Here is a 13,865-nt window from a genome sequence, read left to right on the forward strand (position 1 = left end):
AATTATTTCTTAGACGAGAATCTTGTTGTTTCATAGTATTTCGTTCTCAACTGATAACCAAGTTTGTTGTTTATTTTCCCAATTTCTCTTGTAATACTTTTCGGAAAGTGTTCTTTCAAATAAGATGTATAACATAGATTCGCTCCATATCAATGCCGGATTGTTATTTGTTAGTTAATTTTGTAACAAATCCAAAACCGCTTTGTGTTTTAGAGGAAGTTCTAAAAACAAGGGCATGCACTGAATGACCTTGTTTTCTGGCATAACATCAACTTCGCTGCAATTAGTGTGGACTATTCAGATATTGGCAAACAATCTTATTGCAATATCATATCAATTTGTTTACAATTAAGAACTCCATAATATTAACACAATTCACTTGTGATTCAACGGTGTATAATTTCAGAGCTAAATAATAGTTTTACAGACTGCCTTGATCAACCTTGTGTGTTATATCAATAAAGATAATATACAATTCACCTATAATGATCTTCCTTCTAGGAAACTAAAAAATCTCAAACCTCATGTTACTGTGTTATCAAAAAAATACATGTGAAAATTTGGGTTTTAATGCAAATTCTACTTGATACCTATACGACATATCGGGTTACTCTTGATAAGACCAAGATCCACCTGCACAGAAGCAAAAACCAAGAGGAAAAAATTAATTACAATGATCATCAATATAATTGTCCAATTCATACCCATCGGAAGCCATACCTTGTGCCCAAAGAGATCCCTAATGTTATCAATTCCATAGAGTATCATAGTTGGCCTGTTTCAAAGAGAAACAACCAGAAGGTAATTATGAGATTTGCAACCCCAAAAGCATATGATATAAGATAGCAATATATAGTCAGGCTATTAATACATAAATACAAGCTCTCAAATCATTAAATGGTTGACATGGCTTAATGTCCAATAATGTGGAAGAATAATGGAAAACCTATTCCTTTTGCAGCTTATCTACAATGAATTGATTACCATTTTACTTGTCTAGGAATAACATGGTGTTCATTTCTTCCAGCTATTTCATCCAACCACCATAAGTTTTTCTGTGTTTTACGAATTTATACTCAACGGAAGTTACTTTTTTTTCCTTTCTGCTAAAGACAAAGGGAATCAAGTTGCAAACCAAAGAAATGAGGTTACTTCATGAGGAATTGAGAACATAGGTTCTTTAACGTGTGCAAAAAGAGAATATCTCTTATATGTAAAGAGTGCAATTCTTATAGATCATTAATTTAGGGCTAGCTATCTCTTTGTTTGACCAGATACAGGGAGACAGGAGTTGATCCCTGTAACACAGCTCCCAAGTAAAATCCATGCCCGTATATCAATCTAGGAGAAACATTATCTGAAGTAAAGCTTTTGGGGCTCCTTCCTTTTCAAAGTTGCTAACTGTTTGGTAAAAATGCCAGAAGGCATTTAATAGACACCACTGAATCTCATTTAAACTGTAGGGTAGAAAATGCAAGGAAGAGAAGGCACTTTAAGAGCATTTGGTATAAACAACATATATTTCACTTTCATCTGAATTGTTCCCTCTTTATTTTTCTCCAACTAAACTACTTCATACATATGTGGTCGTGCCCATTACTACCGGGATCGCCAATAACACTATATTTACATGAATCACCAAAGTTAGCCCATTCCTATTTGGCTCGCCTATAACGAAATATATTGTTCTCAATATTTTTACATGAACCATCAAAGTTACAAGTTACCAAAGAAAATGAAGCAACATTTTTTTTGTCTTCCAAGTAATGTAAACTTTACAAACGATATAATATATACACAAACACATATAAACAGGCTCTTGTTTAAATACAAACACTTTTAGCCTACACTCTACAGATCTACACACAAGAGAATAGAATTTGTATTTTTAACAAATAAATTATGTACTTTAATCAAAATTGTTTTCTATATTGCAAACCAAATTTTAGATTGAAATATTTAGGTGAACAGATATTTAGTAAATCATGTACATTCATATGTTAAAATTCAAAAGTTTGCAGACTTTGTGCTTTAAACTTCTTTTAACATGCTTACCTTTCAAGGGAGAGGCCCCAGGCAATCACACGAACATCTTCCGGGAGTCCCATAGGAAGCAGCATTTCAGGTCTGAACATTCCCGAATTTCCGATTTCGACCCATTTCTTAAATCCTTCGTGGTAACTAGCATAAAACACAATATCATGACTTTCTTTATGCAGGAAATTCACATCATATTTGATAAATTCATATACAAGGTACGGTAATTATATATTACCCAAAAATTTCCATGCTTGGTTCAGTGTAAGGATTGTAAGCAGGCTTAAAGCGCAGCTTGGACATTCCTGGTAAAGAGAATGCAAACAGCAAACATATTGACTACGCACTTTTTAAAGATATTATCAAGAATAACTATTCTACAAAACACAGTATCTCGATATTAGTATTTTTTTAAAGTAAAAAAGGAGTTGGAAATTAGTTGGCACTAAAGGGACATAGACTATAAGATTAAAAAAGATATGATATACCTAGACGTGAGAAGAAGTCTTGCAGAACACCTTGTAGGTCCCCAAGGGTAAGGCCCCGATCACATATTAGGCCTACAAACAGATGTATATTAAATATTGATGATAAACCAGGTACATGATCAATTATCAGGCCCGAAAAAAGATACATAGTGACGACAAAAAAGACTAGGTACACACATAGAAGACAAGTAGCTTTTTAAAAATATTGTAGACCAAGGCATCGGGACCAATTTAATACCATGTTCCAAGGTGACATGAAGCCATGATTTACAATAGAATGCACCGAAACTTACAAGCTAAATCACTAAGATACCAGAAAATTTTATAATTTGGTTTTTCGAATAAAAATTATGTCAGTTTCTTCTAAATAAAAATTTCTTACACCATATAAATATATCCTCGAAAAATTTTCAGATATATTAGTTACATGAGGCTTGACTAATAAGTCATTAATGGTTAATAGATGAGTGCTTTACATCAGATTTTTATTAATTTGACAAACATTAATGAGGCGCCTTCGGAGAGTTTAATATACTAATATACATATATACTAAGACAAGAAGATTAATCTAAAAATATTATTTTTACACAGGCTCAGGTTTCGCACGGAACCATCTTATTCTTAAAAACTTAGTAACAATTAATGTATTTTCTGCAGAAGTCAGAACATAATTATGATATTTTATTAGTACCTATATATTTTGCATAAAATATTAATTTTTTCTTTTACAAGAATGAGAAAGAGATTTTGTTATGCTGGAAAAAAATTTAATGTTTTAAAAACTATTATGTTTTTAAAATAAAAACATTGTGTTCTGAACAAGAATGCCATTTTCTAGAATTAAAAAAAAAACAAATTGTGTTGCAGCAGAACAGAACACATTACATTATGACTGCAGCATAAAATATAAATATGAGTCAAGTTCTAACGCGGCCATCGTTCTAATTTGATCATGATGCTACATAAATGCATGATGATCACATTGTGCAAGCTACTATCATTTATCACAGTTTGGGAATATACCGAACTACAGTTCTGCGAAATAGTTATCCCCCAGCATATAATGCATAACTGTGAAAAATTGTTCCGAAGAATTTAAACATGTTTGTCTTAAATCATACCCCAGGAAATGGTACACATTAATTAAAAGTGTTCCAAAGATTTAGCAGTTTTGTCAGTAAAGATATTTGAATCAGAGATGTAGAGAATTTGGAACATTGCAATATCACTACTCTAGAGTTTCTGTAACTAAATTTAATAGTCTGTTGCCTAAAGTTTCTTCAACTATACATTTACATTTAGCATATTGCAACTTTGACATTGAAAATGTAATCATGTGTAAACGTGTAAATCAGCAAGGACCAGCTTGCAAAACTAAATTTATTACCCACCTCTGTAATTAGGAGAAACAATAATACATAGAGTAATATTCTTTGAAGAACATATTTCTATAGACTAGCAAATTGAGAAACAAGGCTACTTTGATTGTGTAGCTCAGATAATCACAAGGGCTGTTGTAAAATAAGTTTAAAAAAAGGATATGAAGTGAAAGAGTAAAACACCTTCTATCTGATGGAACTCTGCAAGATGTGTACGATCAACAGCTTCATTTCGGAAAACACGATCGATTGAATAGTATCTTTGGCCAGCAAACGGTTTCTAACCACAGCAGTGCTTGGTAATTAATTATGAGAATGTATAGCAATTATCACAACATACAATAAACAGGGAAAAAAATAAAGTTTTTAACAAGGGTTGCATGACCCCATCCTCCTTCCGCGCCAATATGACCAAATTCTCCATGCCACGAAGAGAGATATTTTATAAACTCAGAAATTGTATAGAAAATCAAAATATGTTCAATCAGTTTAACATAACTTCTCAACATAAAATAGTAGTCCTACTTCTGCCTCACATGGACAAAAGAATCCTAACTTCTGGTCAAGACAATAACGCCTTTACAGTTTTAATTTTAAAAATCAAACTCGAATGTTTTGAACATTGAAGGAAAGAACTCCAAAAAGTCAAATACAACACGAATAATTTTCAATTCGATATCCTAGAAGCACTTTACACTATGAAGTAAAAATAAGAGGTAGTCCAAAACAATATAGGTTTCAACCAAAAATAAAAATAAATTATGCTTTGTAGATACTAACAAGATATATAATTATGGTTGGTTTGATAAAGACTTTGGAATCATACATTACTTTCTACTTAAACTAGAAGGTGACCCAAACCTGTGCAAGTGAGTATAGCATCCTCGAGGAAACAGCAGTTGTATGAGTTCGCAAAAGGTTCTTATTTGCCTCCTCTCTTTTCCAATCATATCCATATCTAAAAGAGGAGATAATGAGCTAAATATTAAATATATCTATAGGGGGTTACTCTAGTAGAAACCAATATTAGAATAGAAATTAGAAACCAAATATTTTTTTTTAAAATTTCTTTGAAATATAACACATATGGTATGCAAATCGATAGTTGAGAGGTGGAGAAAAATACAGTAAGTCGGATTTTAAAGAAAAATTATCATTTGACGGGAAAAATCAAATTAAAAACGAAGGAGAAAAGCTCAAATTGTGTGTGGCAGGGTGCAGATTTAGTTGGGTGTGGTGTTTTTAGGGACCATTAGATTAGATTGATCTAATAGCTTAGATTAGTTTCTAGTTTCTATTTTAATTTTAATTTCTATTTGATCATTCCCCTATATATATATATATATATATATATATATATATATATATATGACGACATCAAAACAACAAATATAATAGAATATCCCTTCTGAGCACTCATAAGAATGCCTCAACGAGGCGACTTCAGGTTATCATGTTTCTTGCATCAAAACAGGGCAGCATATACAAATATGTCCGTCCTGAAAGAGAACTTGCACACTCCAAGTATTACTATTAACCACACAGAATTACAAATGGGCAGGATTAAAGTTATGGTGATCATCTAAAAGTCAAGTTTAAATGCGTTTAAAAGCTCTCAGAATTTGAAATCTCTTCCGCGTGCCAAGATTTGAAGATATCCCTTTCAGTTTAAGAAAATAAAATGTAACTACATACGGAATGAGCTAAAGTTTTGGTGCAAACAGATGGACCATAGAAAACTAAAGACTTCGGTGCTGTTGTGGAATACTTTTCCATTTTTCTATTTTCTGATTTTCATAACTTCTCTAAATTTTCATTTTCTTCAAAAACAGTTGAAAATCATAAAAAAATGTTCCATACCTCTCGTAACTTTTGGATAAAGAAAAATTAAAAATGTGTTTCATATAATTCAGTTTTCTAAATGTATTATGTATATATGTGAACCTGTATTAAAAATGCAAATAAGTAGAACTTCAGTAGATGAAAAATACTTGGTATTTCAAAAGGATAAATGTAATTTTAAAATTCACATTGCTGAACAGGGTAATCTGCTTGTAAACAGAGGTAACATATTTCTGATGCAAATCATATCATGGGTAGTGAAATAATAATAACAAAAAACTGTACTGGTGCCTGCAAAAGGTGTAGCACCTTTACATCATATATATCTACATATAAGCTTACCCTCTGGAACCATGGCCGCCAGATTCATGAACTTGCTTTACACGTGAAACGTAATCCTCAGGGAGTATCTTTGTGGTGGAAGGTTCTATAATTATAATAAACATCTTAGGATCGGATGGACACCGCACTCCGAAGGATAAAGACACAAATCAAGTGAAACGGACCTTTCAAAAAGAAAGTGTCATGTGAATCGCGAGCAGGATGTTGTTGTGGTTGAAAAAGGGCATCAAAATTCCAGAAGCTGCAGGCCAACAGAATTGTATTAGCATATTATTTTGTACTGCAACAAAATTACAACTAACCCTTGGAGGGTACCAAAATTTAGAAATAACAAACAAGGTAAGATTGCGGTATAAAATTCACTTGATTTCTGTTAGCAATTTAAAAGGAAAAAGGTAACTGCACCTTGATAGTTAATTTTATAAAACTGGATCATTGTGACTTTAAGATCAGCAAACTTTTTCATCATGCATCTCAGAGGCTTATTGTTATTGTTTCCATCATTCAATTACACTAGACAAGAAATTCTTCTATAATTAAATTATACCACGCTTATTTCATTTTTCCTGTGGGTTCTTAGATCAGGCACTGGTAAGAAGAAATTATGTATGTCCTAATATGAATTAGAACTCTGTGATCTAACAAACAAGTCAAGGAGATAACTGTATATTTCAATATTTGTAACACACTCTAGAAAGGTAATATGGCTGTTTTTAGGCTTTGTTCAGGGCACATATGATTATGTTGCAATATCTGAAGAAAAATAATGGTATGCGAATACTCTAGTGAACTGTTCTACTAGCTGGAAACGGTTCCTGTACTGGTACATTAAAAGATCTTAAACAATATTTTATTTGTTAATGCAGCTTCAATCAATATGGTTTGAGATAATGTTAAATAACTTTGTGTATGTTTATGATTCAACCAACCAACATGCTAAATCTACATCTCAATGGCTATCATTCAATATATTTTTAGGAGTTAAATAACAAAGAAGCAGATGCTAAGAGTAACTTTCGTTCGATTATGACATTTGCAATAGTCCATTTCCTGCCAGCTCTAGAGTTTTTCCTTCATTTGTAAAAACAAGGTTCCCAAGTATTTTAATCAATTTGCAAATGGCATTTAAAAGAAAGGACAACTACCTGCTTTCAACATAATTGTTTGTTGGCATTTCTTCAAACCTGTGGAATGGGTAAACAGGTTACAAGACAAGAACATCAATCCTCGATTTAGGATGGAAGATTGATTACTTCTGCATAACTAAATTTCCGACAATTATACACATAACAAGGGACACAACATACCCCATTTGGAGAAAAATCATCTGCATTTGTTTTCGTACCTATAAGAAAACAAATTTATTTAATATACCAGTGGACACGGATTTAACAGCATGCTGATAAGCAATATCCATTTCTGACATACAAAATGCATCAACAAGTAAATATATCATTATATCATACAACTCTGTACTTGGTTTTTTATATCAGGTGTTTGGTATTCATTTTAATATTAAATATAGGAAATTTTAAAGAAAGAGAACGGAAAGAAGGTTTATGATTCTTGCCTTCAACAGTGGATGAAGATGACCACCCTCAACGGGGAAACCCTTAGCTTTGAAATTATATTCTTTAAACTCCAGATTCTTCCATTCATCCCTTAAAAGAAAAAGAATTAGGAAAAAAGTAGCATGTTTTCAGTTGAGTAATCCATCTAGTAATATTTAGGACTACTTATATACCTAAAGTAACCAAAAAATGAGGTTCTTTATAATTCAGCTATGAATACAAATGTTACAGGAAGGCGGCCCCAACTGGTGTTAGAATATACTATAAGCTCCATTTGGCGCCTTCCTCTAACACCAAAGGGCAAAGGCTACAATATTACATATATCAGAACATAAATGAACCAGCACATACAAAAACACAAAAAGTACAGATATTAGCAAGAGACGAAAAAAATATTGCAAGCCAGTACATAAAGGATTTAACTACATAAAGGATCATCCAATTTTTCACTTTCTGGCTATAAGAGGATGTCTAGAATTTTGCTCAAAGTTCGTCCAGCATGGAGCTGAAAACTTTTTCCTGTACTACAAGTATTTCCTTTTGATTTATTTATTTGTAGTAGAGTGAGAGTGTAAGTGAGAGCGGAAGAGGGGGAGTGAGGGAGAGAGGGAGAGAGAGAGGGCACAGAGAGAGAGAGAGAGCAAATAAATGAAAACTGAAAAGTACTTGGTGTTCCGAGCTAATTACGAATGGTATAAATGCAACAACATAAATTAAACATTAAAAAGAAATCTTCAACTTTTTTTTCTACATACCAATAGATACATATAAAATATTTCCCCACATACCTATAGCTAAAGATTGCAACATTATGCTTTTACTATTTTACACAATATAAAATCCTTAAGGACATTCAATCACCATCATCAAATGTAACTTATTCATTTTATTTTTGAGTTTGCTCCCTGTATTAAAGCATGCATGTTTTACGTAATATACCTTTGCAGATTATCTCTAGTTAAATCAGTAGCTTGCTTTCTCCTTTCACGAGCATATTTGGGACCCTTCTTCACTGAGTAACCTTTCCATATCCTGTAGAGCACAAGTCGGAGAAACATTAGCAATCAAAGGCGATAAGAATATACTTTCAACTTAGAAATTCATAATATGATACAATAGACTCCGCAACTAATCTCTTAAAACACGACCACGAGAAAACATAGTTACCACAAGATAGATCAATTAAAAAAAAAAGAAAAAAGAGAAAAAGGATACTTACTGTGAAGCAACCAGTTTCCTTTTTTTGAGATTAATGAAGGCCGCATCCTCGGTGTTCGTGACCTGGAATAATTTGCTATGCATTGTTACAGCAGAATAAAAGCATTGTAAGAAAAAACGTGTTCAAGTAAGCAATTACTATATACCACTGCATCCCTGAGAGAACAAGTATGAAATCGAAGTATCAATTGTATTAATAGTTCCATCTTGAAATCATAATGTGTAATGCATTATTAGCACAAAAGGAGACAAACATTCCCAATTATACCAGGTGCTACACTAGCATGACTAAACGTGCCACTAATTTCAAATGTTTCTAAATGAGAGATAATAAAAAAACAACTAAACGTTTCCAAGTATGAGTATGTATTCACGCACCTTCCCCTCTTGTATCTGCACTAGCATTTCTTTAACTTTGTCATCAACAGTGTCAAACTACATAGTTGGCAAGAATAAGAACTAATCAAAAAAACAATTAACATATATTATGTCAACAACCTTAGTAGCTACCTAGCTGGTATCAAACCACATCCGAAATGTAGCTCAAAGAAATTGAACTTATTCGGAAATCAATAAATTTAAAAGCATACTAAATTCTTAGCTATTTCACTAGACAACATCTTAGAATGATCCAAACAACATTTATTTTGGAATTTTTATTTACAATCACTATAGCGATTTAGTGGAGAAGACAGAACACTATTTTCTATTTCGCCCACAAGTTACAGTTTTTAACAAATTGTTTATGACTATTGTGTTAATATGTATTGTAGTTGAAAATGAGCAATATTTCATACAAATACCCCAAGAAAGAACAGGCGTTGCTTGTGTCATTCATGCGAAGGGTTGAACTCGCAAGAATTCTAAAATGAAAATTATGATCTTTTAAGGTACGAACAACTCAGTAGCTTAGCGACGAACTAGTACAGAAGACAGAGGGTTGAAAATTTTAGTATTGTCTACCAAGAAAGTAAAACAGCAGCAGAGATTATAACTACTGCAAAAAGGTACTCGCAGAAACAGTCTACTCGATATTTTACAAAACTAGAGTTTACAGCTACAAGTAAAACCAGGGCGGTGGTTTGCAGTGTCGTTATTTTCATTATTTGTCAAGTTATATTTATCTGCTAATAAGAAACTAGTAAGGATTCACTATATAATATTGATCTATTTTATTCTTTGCCAACTTACCTTCCTAGTCACTACTTTTGATTTATCCATCTCCACCCATTTATTTTTCATGGCATATGAACGCCCTATGCTGAAAATATCAGAGCCCACCTTGTTCTGCATCAAAAAAGAAAATTCACAATCAGAACACTGTCGTTGGTTAACCATTTAAAGTTATTGCTAGATTAGATGATATAAGTACACAAGAAATAATATTATGATATTACATGTATTGAGTTTGTTTATAAAGCAGATTCAGATGCTTGTTGAGTTATTTTGTGCATAACAAATAAATAAAATGCTTCTGACATGTGACTCGACCATATATATACTTTTAACTTCATATGAAATCCACCCATGTAAGATATGTTTTGGTTTTAAGAGATAAGCAACTCAAAGTGCTCTGCAAATCTAACCAAATGAGAGTTGTTTTAAAAAATAAATACATATATGTATAAGGGTTGGGGGAGAGAGAATCCTCCAAACTATTTTACCTCCAACTCCTTTAGTGTGATACCCTCTGGCGGGATAGCATTGACCAATTGGACTTCTGGAGACCCTGCGGCAGCATATGCCCTTCCCTCTTCAGTGAGTACCAAACTATCTCGTTTAATGTCCTGCAATTTGGTGAGTTAGTTTTAGCAACCTTAGATTATTACTCACAATTCTTCCATTCGTCCGACCTTTTAAATCTGTGTTTCACATGACATTACCAGCCTTGAAGAGTTAAATTTACAAATTTACACAAGAGTTAACCCAATTCATGAAGGATTTATCTATTAACTACATATGTTGAAAATCTCATAAAAGAAGACGAGAGATCAAATGAAAAAGACCACTAAATTGAGCATTCTAGTCCACTCCTTTACACAAGTACTTCAAAAGTTACTCGCACAATATTCGGAACTTTTAATCGGTATCTAATTAAATATATCCGATCTCTTCGTACATCACAATGATATCAGTTTAATGCTAGATTAAAAGGTTGACAACACAACATACATGAAATATTATATCAAACCAGGGGTGATAGCGGTGCGGGCGGTACGGTTTTTGCTCGGTTGGTTTTTTGCTCAAACCGCACATGCGATTTGATCAAATTTCCAAACCGCACTGCGTAACCTCAAAAACCCCATAAACCGCACCACGAAAATGCTGTGCGATTTGTGGAGTTTATTTATTCAAAAAAATTAATATTTACATACAAATATAATAAAAAGTTAGCTAATAAGAAAAGAAAGCTAAAAATATATGTTTTTTATTAAAAATAAAAATTTGTCGGAAATTTGTAATATGTAAGTTTGTATTTATAATACAAAACTAGAGTAAACAAGAAATGAATCTATAATATAAATATATATATTAAATTGCGGTGAGGTTCGAACCGCAATGCTAAATTGTCAAACCGCAAACCGTACCGCACCGCGCGATTTGTCAAAAACTCAAACCACAACGGCACCATAAAAAATTAAAAACCGCATTTTGCGGGGTGGTGCGGGGCGGTATGTGCAATTTGATGATCGCCCTATATCAAACTCACATTCAAAAAATCCTAGGCATGTCACGGCGACTAGTCGAGCGCCTAGTCGAGTAGTCGAGATTGAGAAGTCGACTGAACTTGTCGATTGGAGAAAAATGAATATTTCGAGCGACTAGTAGACTGGGTGACTAGTCAGGTCAACTACCTCGACTGGTTTATTTTTAAAGACCCAAACCCATTCAAAACCCAGTCAAACTCGGTTCAAATCCAGTTTAACAGATAATTCAGCCCTAACAAATACGTTTATGAGCTTTTCCACCTTCCATATCTTCTTCAACCCTATTTCACAGTAAGCTTCTTCTTCTTCCTCTTTCATATGTATATATAAAGTTACATACATATAAATATATTTATAATACTATAAGTATAATATGGTATAATTTTACAACTATACATATATATTATAGGTAGGTAAATACATACGAATTTGTACGTATATATACATATATGTATTATGTATATATATATGTAATTGTAAGCTTTTCATCACTTGTTTATCACGAAGACTAAGTTTTAACCTTAAGTAATAATAAATAACAAAGTTGTAACTTGTAAATTGTAACAAGTTCTCATTTTTGGATATAAAATACAAGGACCTGAAATACAATATTTTGGTAGATGTTAGAACAGCTCCAGTGGGAGCCCATTTCCCTGCCTTGGGACTTGGGACTGCCAAAGTGACTTGGCCACCTGTTTTCAACAAAAATAGCATTGGATGATATCTGATAAAATTGGGCAAGCCCACTTCGGTGGCCACTGCCCATTTAGTTTCCTACTAATATTTTAATAAAGTTTAATTGATTTTCTCCCCCACTAACGTACTTTCCTTTTTGTTTTTAATATTTTATATACTACTAAATGGTCTCCTGCATATTATATGAACTTAGCCATTACCCATTTCTCAGTGAGGTGGCATATATGGAGCCCATTAAAAGAGGAAAGTGGTCTTGGAGCATTCGAGATGCTCTTAGAAACTTGTAATTTAGAAGCCTAAATTATATAATATATACATATATTTTACATTATATTTAATTATAATTATATATTTTTTGGTCGCGACTAGTCGACTAACCTGAGTTGACAACCATGCTAGGCACAACATACAACTTATTTTATCGGAACATCTATAATTCTATATATAATATTAAACCCGAAAATCAAACTTTAAAGTCTCAAAATCAGATAATCATTATCAGAATTCACATTTCCAAATAATTACCAATGTATAATCCCCGAAGTAAACATCAATCCCCACAATAAAACCAAAGCACATTACTCAAACTAAAAAACGCAGGCTACCTCCGGAATAATTTATATCCAATTATACTACGGAGAAGCACATAATTCAACTAATTTACCTTGTAACAAAATATACTGGCATAAACATCAATTAAACATACATTTGAGTTGCCAAATACATCTACACATTATAAATCAATACAATAGTCAAATCAATTACACGAAAACATAACTTCGTAAAAACGGTAAAGAAAAACTAAAAATAATAAACTTAATGAAGAAAATCGAAACCTGAGCTTCGACAAAGTGAAAAGCGCTGAGGCTCTTAACGACATTGACGATGTCATCGTGAGAGATGCCTGATTGAGTAGCGAATTTACCGGAATCAGCAATTTCGTGGTTTTCATGTAGAAACCCTAATATAGCTTCTTCAGCCATTACTGTAAGCAGCTGCAGACAATAGTAGGTAAAATATAAAAGAAAATGGATAGGAAATAAAGACGACGTTTACGATGTTTTTCCAGTGAATTAGTTACGAGAAAAAGGCCCGGTCCAAACCAAGGTAGCCTTTCCATCTAAAAATCCGAAATATAATTTAGGGGGTAAATGGTAATATATATATATATGCACATAATTAAATAAAAACCAACTTTATTCTAAAAAAAATAAAAACTAAAGATAACCATTCATTTTTTAACTTTAACTAAACTGCCTTTATAATCGCAATGCACGGGTTTCATTAATATGATTTAAAATTATAATAAAAAAATTTGGATCATACCTTAATAGTATATTTATAAATAATAATATAAATATTTATTGTTGGCGGGATTCGAATCTGAATCTTGTGTAGTATATAAATAATAATATAAATATTTGTTATTGGAGGGGTTCGAACCTGAGAGTTTTAGTAGTGTATAGATAATAATATAAATATTTGATGTTGGCGGTGTTCGAACCTGTGAGCTTGAGTAGTATATATTCTTTTAGTATTTAAATCTAACGGTCCTGAATACTTGATTAAAAAGATCTGACGAT

At 32.5% G+C, this 13,865-nt stretch overlaps 1 protein-coding gene across 2 annotated transcripts; it reads right to left on the bottom strand.

The window, feature by feature from the left end:
• Window positions 1-302: 302 nt before the first annotated feature.
• On the bottom strand, window positions 303-13,366 carry LOC141697679 (phenylalanine--tRNA ligase alpha subunit, cytoplasmic-like). Of its 2 annotated transcripts, XM_074502171.1 has the most exons (18): window positions 13,119-13,365; window positions 10,543-10,665; window positions 10,070-10,165; window positions 9,257-9,313; window positions 8,880-8,941; window positions 8,600-8,692; window positions 7,660-7,750; window positions 7,397-7,434; window positions 7,235-7,273; window positions 6,254-6,330; window positions 6,090-6,174; window positions 4,767-4,863; window positions 4,089-4,185; window positions 2,526-2,597; window positions 2,276-2,342; window positions 2,056-2,181; window positions 721-775; window positions 303-633 (listed from the first exon to the last, which is right to left on the bottom strand). In XM_074502171.1, exons 1-18 carry the CDS (start codon window positions 13,263-13,265, stop codon window positions 580-582), a joined length of 1,476 nt encoding a protein of 491 aa, XP_074358272.1. In that variant the 5' UTR covers window positions 13,266-13,365; the 3' UTR covers window positions 303-579. The 2 variants fall into 2 exon arrangements, with proteins under 2 accessions (XP_074358272.1, XP_074358273.1); XM_074502172.1 differs by lacking the exon at window positions 9,257-9,313 and having other exon boundaries at window positions 13,119-13,366.
• Window positions 13,367-13,865: the final 499 nt, after the last annotated feature.

This window comes from Apium graveolens, chromosome 11 (assembly GCF_009905375.1).
Source record: "Apium graveolens cultivar Ventura chromosome 11, ASM990537v1, whole genome shotgun sequence".
Classification (NCBI taxonomy): domain Eukaryota; kingdom Viridiplantae; phylum Streptophyta; class Magnoliopsida; order Apiales; family Apiaceae; genus Apium; species Apium graveolens.

What these genes read in the sequence shown, in the direction of transcription:
- LOC141697679 (XM_074502171.1), bottom strand. Translation starts at nt 13,265, where the DNA reads ATGGCTGAAGAAGCTATATTAGGGTTTCTACATGAAAACCACGAAATT. An exon ending in CAAAAGTAGTGACTAGGAAG is followed by an intron (nt 9,314 to 10,069) that starts GTAAGTTGGCAA and finishes CCAACTATGTAG; the next exon opens with TTTGACACTGTTGATGACAA. An exon ending in ATGATTTTTCTCCAAATGGG is followed by an intron (nt 7,274 to 7,396) that starts GTATGTTGTGTC and finishes CCCATTCCACAG; the next exon opens with GTTTGAAGAAATGCCAACAA.